We start from the raw sequence: 22517 nt of genomic DNA, 5'->3' as shown, positions 1-22517 counted from the left end.
TTTAGGATAAAATTTAATGGAAGTATGACATATATGTGTGTGTGTGTATATATATATTTTCCAGCTCTTCTGTCTTCTAATATATTTATTACATAAAATGAAATTACTTTGTTTCCACTTTGTATCACTTCAGTTCTCCAATAAATCTGAGAATTCTGGTAGTGTGAAATATTCAACTTTGTTTGCTTATTTACATAAAATGTATAAGGACAATTTGTGATAGTTGAGTTACATTTAAATATCAGTAAAAAGTTGTTATAAATTCAAATTTAAAAATTTTGTAAGGAAATTGTTAGAAATTTTAAAATGAACTAAAAGGTGATTATGTGTAAATGCTTGAATATATGAATATTAGCATTGTCCCTGAAAGAATTTAGAACAAAGAAATTGGAATCAAATAAGGGTTTGATTATTTTTAAATTGGCTTATATTCCATTGTAAAACAGAGGTTTATCAGTGGCATAAGGAAGGTTTTTCACCTTTTTTGTATTGAAATCTTTGACATATACATATATATCTTTGCTAATCTTTGTTCATATGAGAGCAAAGATGTGCTCTCTCTATATATGTCTTTGTTCATATCAGACCTTCCTGATATCTCTACATAGTCTTAAATATAGAAACATTGGACGGGATGATCTCTGTGCCCCTTTTATCTATACTGTTCCATTATTTTATACTTTAACACATTATCTCTGTTTTATGATATAGAATGGAATATTTCTTTTTTCCAGAAAATGCTTATTGGTCAGTTGATACACATTAGGCCAATATGTGTTACTTGAGTGACCCATCTTCCTTCTTTTCATTTCTGTCTCCTGTCATTAACCTGGATATCTGGAATGTGGACCAAACTCTTCAAACGCTATGTAAAACCTCCTCACCTTTGTCCATTTGGTTGCTCAGCTACTAAGCACCATTTCTGAACTGAAGTTAACTGAATACCATTCTGTTTTAGAGATTATGACATACCTATTGGATTCTCATGCCTTTTTCCTCCCCTCACAAGGTTGAAGAGATGGTGCAGAACCACATGACTTACTCATTACAGGATGTAGGCGGAGATGCCAATTGGCAGTTGGTTGTAGAAGAAGGAGAAATGAAGGTAATTCCCCCTGAAATGTTGTAGATTGCCAAAGGCATCTCTGTTTCAGTCATATTATCATTACTATTGATATGAATAAGGATAGCACTTTCAACTTACCTTTAAAACAAATTATTACATGTGATCAAAGCAGTATCATATATGGAGCAATAGAATGTCTTTTTGCTTTTCTGGCTTTGCCTTTACTAAAATTTCTTTATGATTGTAATATAAATATATGATTAAACCTTTCTGTTTTGACTGGGCCATGAAGAAAATAAAATTTGGAGAATTAGATATGAAAGGTCACAATTAGCTGATGGTCCTGTATTTGGATACTTCCTTTTGTTTTTTTTTTTTTTTAACATACTGAATGTTGTGCCTAGATGACACTTTGTTTCTCTCCCTTTTTGGTCTATACCCTCCTTTTCTTTTCTCTTACTGCACCTTTATTTGATGTTCAGACATTGGTCAGTTAATCTTGTTTACATCCCTAAACACAGGGACGGAAAATAAGAGCAAGGAATGAGAGAAGAAAAGGAATATTGACATTTAAAAGGTACTATTGGCCAGGCACAGTGGCTCATACCCGTAATCCCAGCACTTTAGGAGGACATGGCAGGTGGATTACTTGAGCTCAGGGGTTCAAGTCAAACCTGGGCAACACGGTGAAACCCCATCTCTACAAAAAATACAAAAATTAGCCAGGTGCAGTGCCACACACCTGTGGTCCTAGCTACTCAGGAGGCTGAGGCGAAAGATCCCTTGAGCCAGGGAGGTCAAGGCTGCAATGAGCCACATTTGTGCCACTGCACTCTCGCCTGGGTGACAAACTAAGACCCTGTCTAAAAAAATAGTGTATATATATATATATGTGTGTGTGTGCATGCTATTACTTGGCCCCATCTGATAACGTACTGAGTGAAGAGTACAGATGAGTGGTGGAGAAAATCAGAAAAGAAAGATCTCTGTGATTTGAAACAATTAGATTGTTTTACAATGCAGAGAAGCATTTGAACTGCATCTGGAAATAATAACAAAATTGTTTTTATTAATTTATTAATAATGATGTGAGCAAAAACTTGAAAGCAAACTTTTTAGTCGGGATTTTTGCATAATCTGTGTTGACCAGAATTATTCTAGCAAATAAGATATAATATTAGATGCTGAGATCTCCTCTCATCTTGAATAAGGAACAAATTAAGACATAAAATAAAAGAGACAGATAAATGAGTTACCAGAATGTTAGCTATAATTCTGATAAGGTGATTGTAGAAAATAGTTTGAGATCAGCTGCTACAGGGTCTTGTTATTCCAGAATTAAGCATGTTCCTGGCATTGCTGGATAATCACAAACCTTCACTACAGAAGCAGGCCAGGATGTATGCTCTTTGCGGAAGAAAGGGTTGAGCCACACCTGCCTTATTTGTTCTGTAGTCATCATTCAGTCACGGTAGAGTCACCTACCTCTAAGGAGGAGGAAGTGAAGCACTGAAGAGAAGCCAGGAGTGATGGTCTAGATGAAGTCTCTCCAGCTGGAACGAGGAATAGAAAATAAGTACTCCTACAGCCCACAGTGTTAGAGAAATTGGACCTAGATTATGAGAAGCATAAAGTTACTCTCTAAAGAGAATAGTCATTGTCTATAACAATTGTCTGTAACAGTAGATTAGCCACTGTATGAAAAGTATCTTTTTTTTTTTTTTTTTTTTTTTTTTTTGGTAATCCCGACTAACTGGGATTACAGGCACCCACCACTATGCTGGGCTAGTTTTTGTATTTTTAGTAGAGATGGGGTTTCACCGTATTGGCTTGGCTGGTTTCAAACTCCTGACCTCAGGTGATATGCCCACCTCAGCCTCCCAAAGTGCTGGGATAGAAAAGTATAATTTTAAGAAGATCAAGCTGATAGGGAAGAAACTGGAGAACAAGCAGATTACTTAAAAGAGTCAGGCACAAAGTGATAGCTGGACATAGTGGCTGGCGCCTGTAATCCCAGCTACTCAGGAAGCTGAGACAGGAGAATCGTTTGAACCTGGGAGGCCGAGGTTGCAGTGAGCCAAGATGGCGCCATTGCACTCCAGCCTGGGCAAGAAGAGCGAAACTCCATCTCAAAAAAAAAAAAAGAAGAAGAATAGTAAAAAGCTTACTAGCTGTGTGAACTGTAAAGGGAGGAATCAAAAGTCTAGAGTTTCTAGTTTGGGTAGCTGGGAAAACGGTGGTCCCAATGATATGAGTAATAAATCTGTAGGGGAAGGTAGTCTGTTGAGAGATGCTGTAATAGAAACTATGTGAAATGTCTAGCCCCATAGGTCCTTCATAAATGGGCACTTGGTTCTCCCCCATGATACATGTTTCTTCATTTCTCAAAAGTATTTATCACATAATTATCTAAAGTAGCAAACTATAATTTTAAAATAATTAATTTTACTTAGCATTTAAGGTATATAACCTCAGTATTTAAAGTAAGATAGATCTGTTATTTATGTTTTTGCCATCTTAGCTTTCAGCCATTGATTTAACAAATAACCGAGTGCCTACTGTGTTTCAGATACATCTATTCTAGATGTTGGGATACAGCATTGAACAAAGCAACCTTAATTTAGTATCTTTAAGGAGAATATATTCTAGCCAGGTTTATTTGGTTTTCTTAGCCATGTTAAACAGTCTTTGAGAATGTTTGGTAAATAATGCCTAATTCAAATTGATACATTTATTTTTAAACAACTCACAGTAAGTTATTTATCACATACGCATGTTTTTTATGAAGTTTACCTTGGATTTATAATTTTCAGTACTTTTTGTTAATTTGAAATTTTTAATTTTCTTTTAGCAGAATATGTTCTATAAATAGATTTTCATAAAAATCTAAAGAGCAGCCATATTTAAAAGCATGTTTTCATGCTTTTATGGACTTGATTTTTAATTTTCAAACAGTTTTGGAATTATGTTATCTTTAGGTATACAGAAGAGAAGTAGAAGAAAATGGGATTGTTCTGGATCCTTTAAAAGCTACCCATGCAGTTAAAGGCGTCACAGGACATGAGGTCTGCAATTATTTCTGGAATGTTGACGTTCGCAATGACTGGGAAAGTAAGCTGTCATTATTAATATATCTTAATCTAATTATTATTTTGAATTTAACATCAAATCCAACCTAGTTTTCTGTATCTCATACATAGTTCACAAAGTTAACTTAGAAAGTATTTGGAAAATCATATAGAGGACTAACAATACATTTATGTGGAACTTTTCAGTGTACAAAATGCTTCCTACTATGTAATTTGATCCAATAACCTCAGTAATCCTACAATGATAAGTAGTTATTATTGCTTATTTTACATACAAATTAAGTAAAATTCAGATAGGCAAAGTGACTTGTCAAAGGCAACAAGGTGGAGAAGCCAAGACTGAAATTGAAGATTTCTGTTTCATCATCTACTTTTTCGTAAACTGTTTCCATGGTAAATCCTAGGTGAATCCTTTTGTGATTACTTTAGAATTATTATTTTTTTTTAGACGGAGTTTTGCTCTTGTTGCCCAGGCTGGAGTACAATGACGTGATCTCAGCTCCCTGCAACCTTTACCTCCCCAGTTCAAGTGATTCTTCTGCCTCAGCCTCCCAAGTAGCTGGGATTACAGGTGTACACCATCACACCCAGCTAATTTTTGTATTTTTTAGTAGAGACAGGGTTTCACCATGTTGGCCAGGCTAGTCTCGAACTCCTTACCTGAGGTGATCCACCCGCCTCGGCCTCCCAAAGTGCTGGGATTACAGACATGAGCCACCGCGCCCAGCCTAGAGTTACTCTTAGTGTGTATTCCCCTTAGACACACAATCTCCTAAGTATAGATACTTCTCAACATCATGTTTATCATTGGCAGTTTGACATCCCTTTTTCACAGAAATAGCCACCTAAGATTAGATACAACAATTTATATAACATCAATAAATTAGGGAAAAAGGGAACAGTTTTAGTGTTAGGGAACTATTTGTGCCTGAGTGATGCAGTAGTGATTAGAATTGCTTTCTTGCTGTGGGAGATAGATATTGGGCCAAAGAAAATGAGGCTTCCTGGTGATCAGACCTCACATCCCTCATCTGTAACCACAATGCTAAGTGTTAGCTACCTTCCATTTGGACGTAGCCTAGATAGGGCAGGATCTTGTTCAATTGACCATACTGTCCATTCGTACGTGACTTTCATCATAAGTTAATTGATCACATTCTAGGAAAAGATAATTTATCTTTTTATTATTCTCTTCATTTCAGCAACTATAGAAAACTTTCATGTCGTGGAAACATTAGCTGATAATGCAATCATCATTTATCAAACACACAAGGTAAAGATCTCTTCATTCATCCTAAAAGGACTTCAATGTAGTTCAAACACAGACATGCAGATTCCCTAAAGTAAAATTGGGGAGGTTATTAAAAGGCACAAAAATCCAAAGACTTTATTAATGATTCATGAATGTCATATATTTGAAAGGTGTATCAACCTGTTCAGAGCAGAAATGTGTGCAGGCAAGAATCTGAGAGAGACAGTCTAGAAATAGAGTGCTTGATAAAGATCAACAGTTAGTTCCCTTGATGCAGTTTTTATTTTTGAAGAGACAGGGTCTTGCTATGTTTCCCAGGCTAGGCTCAAACTCCTGAGCTCAAGTGATCCTCCTGCCTCACCCTCCCAAGTAATTGGAACTATAGGTGTATGCCACGCTCTCAGCTTTCTTTATACACATTTTAAGTCTAGAAAAGAGCCTTCTGAAATACTGAAATACATTTAAATACCTTTCTAGTATCTAGTCTCTATTAACAGGTAAATGATAGTTACCAAATATGAATGTGAATTATAGCTTCCTGTGACAACAACAATAAGGGTAATGGCTAGTATGGTATTAGCCTATGTTAAGACTAATAGATATAAAAGTAAGTGGATTATCTGAAGGCAAAGAAAAATCGCAGAGCATGACTTGAGAGGTTAGTCATACACCAGAGCACACAGAAACATAAATTAGTTCCCTTTCACCTTATTTCTTATTCTGCTATTCTTGATATTTAAAATTATAGAATTAATATTTCTCTTGCCTTATTCTGCTGTTTCTTTTCTGAAAACTGCCCAATAACATAATGTGTATAGCATAATAAAAGGAATTAAAATTTTGGAGAGATCCACCAAAAACAATATTAAACATTATAAAAGAAATATAATGATTTAATAGATACTTTGTTTTTCCAATTCAGTGAGTACTTCATTTTTCTTTTTTAAATGGTTTTTGAGTGCATTGTATGAAAACATTAGTCTGTTTTGTATTAAGCTCAGTCTTGTCATCTGAGACATCTTGTATCTAATAATTAGGAGCCATACTTAATTTTACATGACAGCTGCTCAGAAATGCATAACAGTTAAGATTCTGTTTTAGCATACAAATTTTGAAGTCTAATTTGAAATCTAAAATTTAGTAAATGTCAGAATATTAATAAGTCACCCTATAATTGGGAATGAAGATAAATAACCAATAATTTAGAACCAAAAGAGCCTTATTATCTGAAAATAATCCATCATGGAAAACAATCTGCTGAAGGTATTCTACTGGATAAATAGTAGATGGAGAGAGGGTCATATAAGTTGTATCAGGATTGAAAAATAAAACTAAAAATTATTAAAATCTTATATGTAACAAAATGTGTTACAGTTATAATTATTTGCCAATTCTTGGAATAAACAAATTGTCCTGGAATAATTTTTTCAAGAAAATCACATTACATTCACAATGTATGTAACCATACCACTAACACTATATCTGAAATTTATCATCACCCCAGACAGAAACTCCGTACTCATTTAAGCAACAACTATCCATTCCCCTCTCCTCACATTCCATGATAATGTTCTGCTTAGACTCAAAGTCTATAGTGTTACTTACACTACAATATTTTTCCCTTTAAATTTGACTTCTTTTACAGTATGGTCTTAAAAGAGGGCTACTGATCTCTTGATGTTTAAGTCATTCTCATTCTTTAAATTTCTATCTTATCATCCTGTGGATTTGTATTCATTAGGTCTAAATTTGCCAAATCTTCATGTATTACTGTCCCCACACAATTTACCCAACATTGTGTTCGTCAACTGCATGAAATTTTGTATCTTTAAAAAATGAATCATTTCATCTTGCAAATGATTTGTATTGTATGCTATTTATTACTCTCGGTAATCAAGAATGACACTGCATAATAAGGACTAGTCCAGGTACATATATGAGATAACCAAAACAGAAGTAACAAACAGGATAAAAGATTTGTGTTGGGTTTTTTTTGTTTTTTTGGTTTTTTTCTCATTTAAAGGAGGTAGTCCCATTTATTGAAGACCTAGGCTCCATGTCATTCCCAGAGTATATGTTTCCCCTTGCATACCTTAATATTGAAATACTCAATCTGAGTGACTTAGAATTCTTTCTAATGTGATTTGATTCAAAGAAGTCTTTTTTCTTTAAATCTTTGAATCTAAGCGGACCATAATCATGGAATATGAGGAGAGAGGAATGGAAAGTTGTTGCTTAATGGGTACAGAGTTTCTGTTTGGGATGATGATAAATTTCAGAGATAGCCGTATGGTTACACAGCACTGTGAATGTAATTAATGTCCCTGAATTGTACCTTAAAAATTAGTTAAAATGGCAAATTATATGTGTATGTATTTTACTATAATTTAAAAAATAGAACATTATTCCTTTTATTATATTGTTCTGCAAAGCTATTAACTCTGTTCATAATTAATCATTTGGTAGATATCCTCAGATGCTTTCCGTTTAAAATTTGAGAGATTTTACCTTCAATTTAAGACATTTATTGGCATTACATTTGTTTGTCCTGTTAGTTCCATATTAGATCTGTTTTTCAGAAGATTTTTACTTCTCCACAGAGGGTGTGGCCTGCTTCTCAGCGAGACGTATTATATCTTTCTGCCATTCGAAAGATATCAGCCTTGACTGAAAATGACCCTGAAACTTGGATAGTTTGTAATTTTTCTGTGGATCATGACAGTGCTCCTGTAAGTACAATATATATAAGTGTGTATAATTAAACAATATAAAGCTAAATACACAATGCAGGATAAAGACGATAAACACATCCCACACACAATACTTGATTTGATAATGCTTCTTATTGTGTTAGATTGACTGCTAGCAATAGTATAGCCCATGTGTTGTCTGAGGGCAACAGTCATGGCTATGAACATTCCACCAGGGCCATTTACCTTTCCTTCTAAGGTTTGGTGAAACAGCCAAAAGGGCAGTACGTACCCTGGGCAATAGGCTACTTCCCACAGTTATCTCTTAAGCCATTATCAGCTACCAGCCAAACCTCTGGTTTACCGCAATTTAGCTCCGTTTACCACTTAAGAGGAGGGAAGCCTGGGCAACATGGCTAGACCCCATCTCTATTAAAGAAAAATTTTGTTTTTCTTTTTTTTTTAATTAGCCAGGCCTGGTGATGTGGTCCCAGCTACTCTGGAGGTTGAGGCAGGAGGATTGCTTGAGCCCAGGAGTTTGAGGCTGCAGTGAACTATGATGGCGCCACTGCACTCCAGAGTGGGCAACAGAGCAAGACCCTGTCCCCGAAAAAAGTGGGTGGGGAGGAATCCTGGTGTCATATCAGCTTGGTGCTTATAAGATTTCACTGGAGATAGTTTTTAAGAGTTATGATTTTGGTTAACCTAATATGAGACTAGACCAGCAGAGTTTACACAATACTGGGTGTCTACTGATGCTTTGTTTTTTGTTTTGGCAGCTAAACAACCGATGTGTCCGTGCCAAAATAAATGTTGCTATGATTTGTCAAACCTTGGTAAGCCCACCAGAGGGAAACCAGGAAATTAGCAGGGATAACATTCTATGCAAGATTACATATGTAGCTAATGGTATGTATTTTATTGTTTTTGCTCTTTGATAATGTGGCTGTTCTTGATCATGACCTATATGACAACAGTTTGGACAAATGCTTTTTTAGTTCTTATCCATTAGTTTACTGAATTTTAATTTGGAGAAAGGTATATCAGAATTACCAGAGAATCTTTGAAAATACAGATGTCTGAATTTCACCCTGGAGCTACTACTATATGAGTATTTCTGAAGCTAGAGGTGGATAAGTAAATTTTAAAACTTTATCCCTAGGTCACTGTCATATACCCTTCTTTTTTTTTTTTTTTTTTTCTGAGATGGAGTCTCGTCATGTTGCCCAGGCTGGAGTGCAATGGTGCAATCTCAGCTCACTGCAACTTCCGCCTCCCAGGTTCGAGCATTTCTCTGCCTCAGCCTCCCCAGTAGCTGGGATTACAGGTGCCCACCACCATGCCCAGCTAATTTTTTGTATTTTTAGTAGAGACAGGGTTTCACCATCTTGGCAAGGCTGGTCTTGAACTCCTGACCTCGTGATCCACCCACCTTGGCCTCCCAGAGTGCTGGGATTCCAGGCGTGAGCCACTGCACCCGGCCTAGCCTTCATTTTTAAGCACCATTTTCTTAGATATTTGCCTAATAGAATGTGTTTATAATTAGGAATATAAGCAACAGTGGGGAAGGAAATTAAGAGTTCTTTTACTCATTGTCAGCCTTTTTAACTTTCTGAATCAGGGCTCCCCTAACCTTATTTGTTGCTAGTTACATATTTATTTCTCTTTGGCATTCATTGTCAGGCTTTTTGTTTTCTGAGTCAGCGCTTCCCTAGTCCTTATTAGTTGCTAGTTACCTATTTCTTTCGCTTTGGATAGGCCTTTTCATTGCTTGCTTTGGGTCCTTGTTTTACCTACTTTGCACCTGCAGTAATCATTGCAACCTCTCTCATCAAAAGTCAAGCCTTCTTCATACAGGGCCATAACTGCTAGTATGTTTAAAGAAACAGTTGTACCTGAGTAAGTTACTATTTAATTACAGTACAGATTTATGAATAAATCTGCCTTAAATAACCTTAAGTGGTGCTATAGTAATTTTTACAGGTAATTTCGGGAACCAAGAACATTGTAGAAAGGTTATAAATGCTTTCTTATTTGCTGTCTGATTATGTCTGATGGATAGTGTTAAGGAATGAAAGGTTGGGACTTAAAAAATGCTAATTAGTCCGGCCAGGTACAGTGACTTATGCCTGTAATCCCAGCACCTTGGGAGGCTGAGACGGGCGGATCATGAGGTCAAGAGTTCGAGACCATCCTGGCCAACATGGTGAAACCCTGTCTCTACTAAAAATACAAAAATTAGCTGGGCATGGTGGTGTGCACCTGTAATCCCAGCTACTCAGGAGGCTGAGGCAGGAGAATTCACTTGAACCCCAGAGGCGGAGGTTGCAGTGAGCCGAGATCACGCCACTGCACTCCACCCTGGCAACAGAGCGAGACTCTGTCTCGAAAAAAAAAAAAGAAAAAAAGAAGATGCAAATTGGTCCAATGTGAGGAATATTTTAAAAGCAAGGGAACAAATTAAGTGCTTCACATATGTTTGGAGAAGTGTATCTTAATACATTTTAATTTTCCTTTATCTTACAGTGAACCCTGGAGGATGGGCACCAGCCTCAGTGTTAAGGGCAGTGGCAAAGCGAGAGTATCCTAAATTTCTAAAACGTTTTACTTCTTACGTCCAAGAAAAAACTGCAGGAAAGCCTATTTTGTTCTAGTATTAACAGGTACTAAAAGATATGTTTTATCTTTTTTTTTTTTAAACTTTATTTGACTAATATGACTCTGTCGATACTAAAATTTAGTTGTTGAAAGTATTTGCTGTGTTTTTTGATGTTCCCCTATAGAGTATTGTTTCGTTGGTTTTTGTTGTTGTCATTGTTGTTGTTTTAAACAGGGTCTTGCTCTGTTGCCTAAGCTGGAGTGCAGTGACATCATCACAGCTCACTGCAACCTCGACCTCTGGCATCAAGCGATCCTCTCATCTCAGCCTTCACAGTAGCTGGAAGTCCCCACAGGCATGTGCCACCACACTCAGCTAATTTTTTATTTTTTGTAGAGATAAGGGTCTTGCTATGTTACCCAAGTTGGTCTTGAACTCCTGGCCTCAAACAATCATCCTGCCTCAGTCTCCCAAAGTGCTGGGATTACAGACATGAGCCACCATGCCTGGCCTTGGGAATTGCAGTTTATAGCCTTTAAAACTTAATTTTTTTTATTGTTTCCTTTTTCTTCTAATGCTTATGTAAAGAAATTTTGATATTATAGAACTGTAGAATTGCAGAAGGGCAAACTTCCTGTATGTATTCTTTCCTTTCCTCGAAACTGTTATTTTTGTTGTATAATCTTCCAGATTTTTCTTTGTATATACTGACATATTTTTGAGAGTTAAAATGTTTATACTTACTATTATAACAAAATTCTTGTTTTATAGCCTGCTTTTTTTTCACTTAACAATGTATCTTTATCTTTCTATATTTATAAGACATTAGATGTGTAAAACATCTCATTCTTTTAACATCTGTTACATGCGTGTTGCAGAATTTATTAACTAGTCCCACGTTAATGTCTGAGTTGGTTCCGTATTTTTACTGTCAACCAGTACAGCACTGAACACCTCTATGCAAAGAGGTAGAATCTTTAACCTTTTTTGTTGTTGTTGAGACAACATTTCTCTCTTGCTGCCCAGGCTGGGGTGCAGTGGTGCAATCTCAGCTCACTGCAACCTCTGCCTCCCAGGTTCAAGCGATTCTCCTGCCTCAGCCTCCTGAGTAGCTGGGATTACAGGCGTCCACCACCATGCCCAGCCTATTTTTGTATTTTTAGTAGAGATGGGGTTTCGCCGTGTTGGCCAGGCTGGTCTCGAACTCTGACCTCAGGTGACCTGCTCTCCTGGGCCTCCCAAATTGCTGGGTTTACAGGCGTGAGCCACTGCGCCCAGCCCAGAATCTTTAACTTTTTAAAGTAAGTGATACATTAACATGATTAAAAGTCAAAAGTGACCAGGCGCAGTGGGTCACACCTGTAATCCCATCACTTTTTGGGAGACCAAGGTGGGAGAATGGCTTGAGGCCAGGAGTTCAAGTCTAGCCTGGGTAACACAGCAAGGTTCCATCTTGACAAAAAAAAAAATTAGGCGTGGTGGCATACACGTATAGTCCTAGTTACTTGGGAGGCTGAAGCAGGAAGATCGCTTTGTCCGGGAGTTTTAGGCTGCAGTGAGCTGTGGTTATACGACTGCACTCCAGCCTGGACAGGTAATGTCTCTTAAAAAAAAAAAGAAGTATGAAAAAGTTCTGAGATGGGCGGATCACGAGGTCAGGAGATTGAGACCATCCTGGCTAACCTGGTGAAACCCCGTCTCTACTAAAAAATACAGAAAACTAGCCGGGCGAGGTGGCGGGCAGCTGTAGTCCCAGCTACTCGGGAGGGTGAGGCAGGAGAATGGCATAAACCCGGGAGGCGGAGCTTGCAGTGAGGTGAAATTTAGCCAGTGCACTTCAGCCTGGGCAGCAGAGCGAGACTCCATCTCAAAAAAACAACAAAAAAAAGAAGTATGAAAAAGTTACACAGTAAAATTTATCCTGTCTTGCATTCGCCATATACTATTAACTATTACTATATGCTATTACTAGTTTTTTCCAGAAAGTTTTTAATGCTTGAATGAACAAATACTAGTGTATTTTCTACACACATACACTTTTTTTGTTGTTAGAGAAGCAGCAGCATACTGTAAACACTGTTCAACATCTTATATTTGCATTTTATCTTGAAGGTCTCACATATTTATAAGGAACTTCCTCATTTTGATGGTTATACAGTAGTCCATTGTGTAGATACACATAATTTGTTGAATCAGTTCTGCATTGGTGAATATTACAGTTTCCAATTTTTGCTAAAACAGTGTTTTAATTGTATCCATATGTCATTTTGTACTTGCAAGTTTATATGTGGGAAAAATTAATAGATGTGGTACTACTGGCCCTGCTAGGGGTTTGTGCATTTATAATTTAGATACTACTTTTCATAGAGGTTATAGTAATTGACCATCTCAACAGCAATAATGAATTGCAGTGCCTGTGTCCCATAATTTTTCATACAATGCGTAAAACAAAACTTTGTAACTTTCCCAACTCATTAGGTGAAAAATACTCTGTCAGTGTACTTTTAATTGTATTCTTCTTATGACCGAGTTTAAGCCTGCTTTGGTCCATTGAGAATCTTTTGTATAATACCATTTCTATAAATTCTATTTTGTAATAACATTTAAAATATTACTAGGTATTGCCAATTGTGATACACAAATGGTAAGCAGTAACACGTGAATATCCTCTCATTCTCACCTATACTGAATGTTAAGTAATTGGCTGAGAAATGTATATTCTTGAGTCCTTTTCTTTAGCTAAAAATAATAGTCAATTATATAATGAAATAATGTTAAACAAATCTGATTTCTAATGATGTTTGTAGTATGTCTTTCTTTTAAAAAAATGCAAAGGCTAAATTTATTGTCCGATACTAACTAATATCCCATATTAACATAAGGTGTATTACATTGATGTCTTATTTAGCTTTTTCCCAGGAAAAAGGGTATTTGAAAATAGTGTTTTGTAATATAGCCTGACTCTTTAGGGATTCTCTCCTCAGGCACATGTGCACTGCATTAAGTGTGCTTACAATTTTTATAGTATCTTGTACTTTAGAATTGTTATAGCTAGATCTGGATGCATTACTTCTTATTGTTTCTGAGTCTGTGCCATATTTATCAAATAAACCAGAAAACTGATGGCACGTGACAGAAACAGGCTTATCACCCTGCTTAGTGATATGTCTCTTTGCCATAGCCACTAGGTTTTTAAAGTGGTGCTGTTTCACTCTATCCAAGACCAGATTTTGTTTCACTCTGTCGTCTCTCTTCACCATGACCTTGCTGAAACAGCCTCCCTCTTGATGCTTTATATGACTTCCTTACCAAAGGGGCTCAGATATTCAACTAAACAAGACAGAAAATATAATTTTGTATTAAAGCAAAAGAAATCAGAATGCAGTTCTGTGTAAAACATGCTCTCAATTATATTTGAGAAGAATAACTTTTTGAAACATTTGAAAGATACATGGTAGGATATTAGCAGCATTTGCATCTAGACTGTTGGATTTAGAGCAGTGTTTTATTGACTCTCTGTGTGTGTGCATGTATATGTGCACAGATTTTTCATTTACGGACCTAGGAGGGAGGAGCTTGGAATCTTAAAAACGTCTCTGGGGAAGAGAGGTCTATTGTTTGTGGATACGTGTATATGTGTGCAAAGATACAACTGAAAAGATTCATTGGCCCAAACTCAAATCTGGCTTTTTGAGTCCAGATTGAGCTTCTTTCTAACAAAGATCCAAATTCAAACCTTAATGTGAAAAAATCTTTGTTACTGTAACATGATTTTTTTTTCTTACAATAATTATGGAAGATAAATGTATGAAGTCAAACCCAGCATTGAAACCCTAGGAAAGCGAACATTCTTAATTTTGGTGATGGAAAAAATAGTAACATCAAATAGTGTGTATATCACCTTTAGACAAAGTTCTGTAAAGAGTTAATAAGATCCAAAGTTGTTTAACAGTAAAAACTATATATATATATAGATTTTTTTTTTAAAGACAGCGTCTCACTCCTGTCGCCCAGGCTGGAGTGCACTGGAGCAATCTCAGCTCACTGCAGCCTCAACTTTCCAAGTTCAGGTGTTCCTCCTACCTCAGCCTCCTGAGTAGCTGGGACTACAGGCACACACCACCATGCCTGGCTAATTTTTTGTACTTTTAGTAGAGTTGGGGTTTCACCATGTTTCCCAGGCTGGTCTCAAACTCCTGAGCTCAAGCAATCCGCCTGCCTCAACCTCCCAAAGTGCTGGGATTACAGGCATGGGCCACTAGCCCAGCCAGTAAAAACTTTTAAACTCATTTGACAAAGAGTTCAGAGCATGTTTGTTGATTAAATAAGGCAAGCGTCTCTCTCATAGCTTGAATACATTTTTTAAATTCTTGATAAATAGTATTGTATGTCATAATTTTTATTGCAGGCTAAGAAAAGAAATGCCATGTTGTGGGGTAAAAATCAGGAGACCTTTCACTGATCCCCTCTGCTTGCCTATATTGCCCTTTTTTTTTTTCAGATGCCTAACCCCCTTTATTTCACACACCTATGCAAATTGTGAGGCCGAGGATGTGACTACAAACAGTTAAGATTTGATTTACATAAATAAGCTTTCTCCCTCATGAAAATACACTGTGTCACTTCACACTTGGTCTGACACACACAAAAAATTCTCACCCTATGTGGCACAAATACACTGAGCATGCAATATTAAGTACACTTTCCATTTTATTTTTCTCCAGAGAATAGTCCATCTTCAGTCTTTAAGGACACAGCTCCTTACATGGGCTTTGGTGGGGCTCAAGGGGCAGCACCCACAGATCTAAACTGGGGTGGAGGTATTTGATTCTTCTCCATGAGATCAATTCCTGACTACTTTGTTGTGAATTGCACAACTCACACAGTAATGTAGCTTCACATACAACTTGGGAAGCACATGGACATCAAAGACGCTTGCTTCGGAAATGTCCCTGACTGCTGTGGCCTTCACTGTGTATCAAATGACGAATTTCTTAATGGCCTTGTCCTTGAGCACGCATAGGGCACAGTTGGTGCAGCAAACAGGCTGCACGTGGCAGCGGCCCTTTTTGGCACAACCATTGTTCCTTCTTTTCTTTGTCATCTTGGAGGCCCAGACCGTAGAGAGGACTATTCCCCTAACTTTTGAAAAATTCCATATACCTTCGATTCCTTGCTGATAGGATAAGTTCAAATTTGTAAGGTTAATAATTTTGCATTCATAATGATAAATTTTAATAGAGATTCTGTGCATTACATGAATATGGAGGGTGGGAGAACTCTGTTCTGGTAGTCTTGTTAGTAACAAACATACTGCTGAGTTTTTTACTTGTCTTTTTTTTTTCCTTCAGTGACTGAAGCAAGGCTGTGTGACATTCCATGTTGGAGAAAAAAAGAAAAAAAAAAAAGCTGAATGCTCTAAGCTGGAACGTAGGATCTATAGCCTTGTCTGTGGCCCAAGACCTTGGCCTTGTGTACAAAAATGACAAAATATTGCAATAGCAAAGCTGAACATCTAACACTAGCTATCTCCTGCTAGATCTCCTTGCTCAGCATATAACTATAAATACATGTAAAATTACATGTATATGGCTATATTTTTATTTGCTTGCTCCTAGAAGAGAAAAAAAAATCAACTTTGAATCACAACTAGGAATTGATGCTTTAATTTTTGGATACTTTTTCAGAATTTTTAATTTACTATGGTCCGGCCTAAGATCCTCTGTTGTATCAGGTTTTGTGCACAAAAGAAAAGCACAAAAGTTGAACGCACATGGGGCATGTGCTTTCTGTGCAGCAAATAATCTGGAAGAGGTTCTTTTTTCAGGCCTACAGTCAAATCTGTGTCCAGAATTTTTTGACTTTTTTGCTTTGTATAATCATAGAATTCGTTGCTGCTGATTTCTATAATGATTCATGTTGTTGTGTGTGTCTTAATAACTGAGGGCTGTCAATAACCTGTGATTTTGCCTTTTCTATAGTCTTACTCCCATGAAGAACCTTGGTTCTGATGGAGAAAGTGAAAAGCTTTATTTCTTCCCCCAGATATCTTTATATTTCTATTATATTTTTTAGTTGTGTACTGTGTGCTAGACATTTTTTTCAGTTTATTACAAACACAATTTGGTAATCCCTAAATTGGTTCTGCCTGTCTCCAAACAGAAATATCTGTACAAATCTTGTTGGTATAGACTACTTTCTGGAAAATGGTCAAGATAAATTCATGTTTTCTTTAAATTTCTAAGGTAGTATATGGTATAACTTGTTTAAAGCAAATCAGACTGAGTTTGACATTTAATTCAATATTTCTGGTATTCAGTAACGGGTATATATGTTTGTTCTTCCAGTTTGGGTCAGTTTAAAAGATAGGTTGCAAAGTATACATGGAAAATGTGAGCAATGCCTCTCTGCCTCTTGATCAGAAACTTCAGCAGAGCAGTAAAGATTCCACATGATTCAAACTGAAATGCATTTCTTTGTTGCTATATGAACTTAAAATGTAAAATACCTTTTTCAGTTTAAGTCTTGTGAACAACATTGAAGCATGGAGATGAGGCAAGGAATAGTGCTCACTGAAGTTGAAATGACTGCCCACTTCAAAATCTTCATTGTGTTTACACACCAGTGTATTTATACAAATCAGAGGCATTTTGTAGATGCTTCGCTGACTTGTTCAGCTCTGTAAAAACACAGAAATCGGACCCATTTTGTAAAGCAGAAAGTCATGTCACATGGAACATGTCCTGTATATATCACATACATGGTAATGGAGTCTTAATGATAAGTGCAAGATAATAATTAATGATGGGATTAGTCTGATCGCTTAATATGCACAATCCTGGAAGTGAATTACTTGCATCAGATATAGTGATATTTATTATTCTGTACAGAGAGAAAAATACATATAAAACATATGCTTACATTACATGCACGCAGATTTCACGCTCCATAATCTTTTCTATTTTTTAATTTACCTTTCTGTAAATGATGTGCATGGAATATGCCTTATAGAAAAATGCTGTTCATAATTTGACTACGTGGAAAAGTGCCTATATGGTGGTAATGCTAGTAAGGCAAATAAGACAAATTATCATGTTGGTTTACTACATCACCAGTTAACATTTTATATTGTGATGTTTAAAAAAGAAAAGTTTATACCTCAAATGTGTATTTTATTTTACAATCAGCTGTGGGTTATGGGGTTGGGATGGGAGAATGGGAGGGTTGGGGAGGGCAGGTTTATTCACCATAGCCACTGATAAGAATCTTCAAAAAAATTCTGTATGCTCACTATAAATGTTTCTCTGTTTGCCATTTCTGGTAACTGTCATGAACACAGACAGTTAACTCTTTCATTACTAAATTGGATAGCTTTATTTTACAGAAGTATGGAAAGTTTACAAAGCAATATCTAAATCTAATTATCACTAGTTGCATTTGGACTAAATGTGATGATATACTTTTGCAATTGATTCTGTAAATAAAATGATTACACTAAAATATTTGTATTAAGAGAAGAAAAGATAACATTTTACCTTTAGATAACTGCACTTTTACTTCACTAGAGTTAATTCCACCCAATCAGATTGAGAAATAAATTGGTGAATATGGAAAGAGTCCAAAAGAGGTCAGAATTTGGAGAGGTACTGGCCTTCTGGACAACATTTAGATCCTCTAGAATTATTTTCATTAAGCTGATTCCTACATCCTGAATATTCATGTTTTCTCATCTACAGATAATTTGTCTTCCTCCAAACCAAAAGAAAAAACTACCCTTTACTCTCTTTTCTACTCAGTTTATCTTTTGTGCTATGTTAGAAACTTGAAATCTATTGGTGATGTGGGGTTTTATCCCTGACTGCCACTGCACAGGACAAGAGAGCACAGTGTTTCCGTTGGAATTCAGGACTCCTGGTTTTGAGGTAGAGGATGATCACTGCAGTACTTGGTTTGGTATTGCCACAGGGGTAACTAAACCAAAGGAGGGTTATATCTGCAAGGGAGGTGTAAGAAGGCAAAATAAGGAAAAGGAGGAATGGGTTTTCTCTTTGTTCAGTTTCATCAACTAATTTATACACCTAATACAACGTCAGTGTCAATTGCTATTAAGAAATTTTTAGTTGGGCTGAGCTGGTTCTCTTGTGAAATTGTGCTGGTTATCTTTAAGCTTATCAGTTATTTGTCCAATTAAACACTTTTCACCAGTATTTAGTCCGAGTTGTATAGACGATGTATTTGGATTTTGTCATGGTTCATCTACAGACTCAAAACATAATCATTTTAAAGTACCTTGGGAGTGTGTAGAGTAACTTCTATAATAGCTTTATGATCCTGATGATGTTTTTTAAACATAATAAAGTTGGATCTTCCATGTTACAATCACAAAATTAAAACCAGTATTTAAAGTGGAAAAGTATTAAAATATTATGGACAAATATGCTGGCTTGATTTGTTTTCCTTAACCCTGAGATATTGCCCTACTCTGAGTAGTTAAGAGCTTGAAATTCAGTGTTCTTCCTGTAACCCACTTAGGGATCAAGAAAACAAAGTTGCAGCCGACATTTTTATTTTATTTTATTTTTTTTTTTGAGACAGAGTCTTGCTCTGTCACCTAGGCTTTGAGTGCAATGGCACGATCTTGGCTCACTGCAACCTCCATCTCGCAGGTTTAAGCGATTCTTGTGCCTCAGCCTCCCAAGTGGCTGTGATCACAGGCGTGAGGCACTACGCCCGGCTACTTTTTGTATTTTTAGTAGAGACAGGGTTTCGCCATGTTGGCCGGGATGGTCTCGAACTCCTGACCTCAGATGATCCGCCAACCTGGGCCTCCCAAAATGCTGGGATTACAGACATGAGCCAGTGCCCAGCCCAATTTTTTTTTTAACAAAATATAACAGTGGAATATATCAAGTATATGACATGTAATAAATATTTTGTATGTATTTTGTCATATGTATTATACATATGTGTGTAGTGGGTTACAGTTTACAATGAATTTCTTACTGTGGATCACATCCAGAAGTTTTAAAAGATTGCTAGAGAATTAAGCTATATTCACTTGGGTGTTTCTAAAATGGAAGCACAGTGCTGGCAAATGATACACATTTATTTTGTAATTGATCTGTATGCACTTAACCATAAATAAATCATCTCATTTATTTAAATCTCATTTAAATAATCTCAGCTCCACTTGTTGCACTCAGGGAATTTATGCCCTAGAACAACCATGAAATGGGAAGTGTGAACTTGAAAGGCACTGAGCATATTTCTTTCCTAGTGTTCAAAAATACATGACATCCAAACAATGTAATCTGTAAATAAAAACCAACTACTTAATCTGGTGGGATGCTGGAGGGAAAATCTGACTTGTGTTGAATTTGTTGACAGAGAAATATGTGGTCCTCATTCCTAGAGGGATTTTCTAGGGCAGTTTTAACTGCAGGTTTTGCTTTAGGCTTGACTTTGGAATATAACCTGCAAATAAGGTGTAGTTCTACCTAGCAGTTTCAAATGGGGTTGCTTTTATAGGCTCTTCCAGATTTTCTTGCCATTATTTGAACTTGGTTACTACAGAGTTCATACTATCATTTACATTGTCTGCCTATTAAGACACATTTTCTGTGAACTTTCCACATCTGTATCCTTTGAATAGCCTTGCACAGATATCACAAGTGAAGCTACTTTATTTGGCCTCTTCATTCTTTCTTTGTATAGAGTTCTGTGAGGTTAGTACTAGAACAAATCTTTAATATCTCTGAAGTTATTAGAAGATGCCAAACCATGATGTTCCTGTCACCCAGGATCTGTGGTTGATGAGGTGTTGTGTGAGGGTATCTCTGTCATGTCTGTACCAGGCACTGTGCCTGCTTTTTCTGACTCCTCCCCACTCAGCAGTCCAGTGAGGTGATAGTGGTGATTGGTGATACCACCCCTCTTTGTTACAGAGGAGGGAACAGGTTGGGGTTCCAAACCTACTGATTGACTCAAGTTTGTTTTCTTCCCATTAGACTTTACTTTTTAATGCCTATGTGTAATATCTAGAATATAGTGTTTGATGGACTGGAAAGAACCAACATGCTTGAAGACTAGCAATTTTGGTGTATGGGTCTTAGTCCCACACTTCAATATTGGCTTCACAAAATTCCAAATACACATGGTTCCTTAACAGTGGTTCGATTTATGATTGTTTGACTTTGTACAAAGCACTACAAATACAGTACACTCCAACTTGCCATGGGGCTGTGTTCCAGTAAACCAATCATATACGGAAAATACTGTAAGTCAAAAGTACATTTTCAGCCAGGGGCAGTGGCTCACACCTGTAATCCCAGAACTTTGGGAGACTGAAGCGGGTGGATCACCTGAACTCAGGAGTTGGAGACCAGCCTGTCCAACATGATGAAACCTGTCTCTACTAAAAATAAAAAAGTTAGCTGGGTGTGGTGGCACACACCTGTAATCCCAGCTACTCAGGAGACTGAGGCAGGAGAATTGCTTGAACCCGGGAGGTGGAGGTTGCAGTGAGCTGAGACTGCACCACTGTACTCCAGCTTGGGTGACACAGCAAGACTCTGTCTCAAAAAAAAAAAGTTTTCAGCTTACGGTATTTTCAACTTGGAATGGGCTTATCAGTACATAGCCACATCATAAGTCGAGGTGCTTCTGTCGAAAATGCGTTATTATTTTAACTTATTTTCAACTTACAGTGGGGCTTATCAATATGTGGTCCCATCACAAGGGGCTTTTGTAACGATGTGTCTTATAAAATCCCACCAGATACAGAAAGGAGGTCAGTAAAGATGAAATTTGATCACGATTTGGTGCTTAAACTTCCTTCCTGTCCTCCAGCTCAGATGAAACAGGAAACTGAGTCATAAAACATTACTGCAAACAAGCCCAAGGATTTTATCCCAGATTTTCAACCCAAGGATGAGCTGCAATATAACTATCACTGTTTTGTTGGCTGCCTACCACAGAATGATCACTGAGGAAATAAACCAAGCTTTGGATTCACTGTAACTTGGTTTACTGTGGTTCTTTTCTGTATTATTGTTAGGATTGAGAGGTTTAAATGGTAACTGGGTCCAGCAGCAGGGAATCTGTGTGCAGCAGCTAAATCAAGGTGTAGTCAATGTACAAAACACTTTAGCAAATTGGATATCAGTAATTCCCCAGCACCCTAAAACAGTTCCCAAAACAAGAATTTATTGAACTCCTACTACATGCCATAAAGGACTGGAGAGACAGCAATAACCAGCATGTAGCCTTCACTGTTTTTGTCATAACCAAGCTTTTAAGAAATGTATCCAAAGTTAAAGGAAATAGGCTGGGCCGGGCATGGTGGCTCACACCTGTAATCCCAGCACTTTGGGAGGCCAAGAGGTCAGGAGTTCGAGACCAGCCTGGCCAACATGGTGAAACCCCATCTCTACTAAAAATACAAAAGTTAGCTGGGCGTGGTGGTGAGCACTGTAATCCCAGCTACTCGGGAGGCTGCGGCAGGAGAATTGTTTGAACCCAGGAGGCAGAGGTTACAATGAGCCGAGATTGCACCATTGTACTCCAGCCTGGGCGATGGGGCGAGACTGTGTCTCAAAAAAAGAAAGGAAATAGGCTTTGAGATCACAAGCATTTGAATAAGGTACATTGAACTTACATTGTGACTTGGCCACATTTGAGATGTACAAAAGTGTTTTTAATTCTTGGTTCTCAGTTCTCAAAAGGTAGATAGGAAATGGGTTGTTGCTGTGTTTTAAGTTCACCAGCCTCTGTACACTGATAGCACCACATTAATGGTATTCATTTTAATTTAAAACTACAA

General features: G+C 37.1%; 1 protein-coding gene across 3 annotated transcripts in view; it reads left to right on the top strand.

The window, feature by feature from the left end:
* CERT1 (ceramide transporter 1) overlaps nucleotides 1-21715 on the top strand; it is a 149027-nt gene extending 127312 nt beyond the window's left edge. For 2 of the 3 annotated variants that reach the window (XM_003899825.5, XM_009208629.3), the window contains 7 exons: nucleotides 1010-1105; nucleotides 4045-4177; nucleotides 5358-5428; nucleotides 8008-8136; nucleotides 8877-9006; nucleotides 10624-10760; nucleotides 16048-17855. In XM_003899825.5, coding sequence (XP_003899874.1) covers nucleotides 1010-1105; nucleotides 4045-4177; nucleotides 5358-5428; nucleotides 8008-8136; nucleotides 8877-9006; nucleotides 10624-10751 — 687 coding nt within the window. In that variant the 3' untranslated portion in view covers nucleotides 10752-10760; nucleotides 16048-17855. Of the gene's footprint in view, nucleotides 1-1009; nucleotides 1106-4044; nucleotides 4178-5357; nucleotides 5429-8007; nucleotides 8137-8876; nucleotides 9007-10623; nucleotides 10761-16047; nucleotides 17856-21544 lie in introns of those variants that run through there. The other variant, XM_017959650.1, reaches the window with a different exon arrangement.
* Nucleotides 21716-22517: the final 802 nt, after the last annotated feature.

Source organism: Papio anubis, chromosome 5 (assembly GCF_008728515.1).
Source record: "Papio anubis isolate 15944 chromosome 5, Panubis1.0, whole genome shotgun sequence".
Lineage (NCBI taxonomy): Eukaryota > Metazoa > Chordata > Mammalia > Primates > Cercopithecidae > Papio > Papio anubis.
Note: the sequence above shows the minus strand (reverse complement) of the source record. Positions and strands in the feature narration are given on the sequence as shown.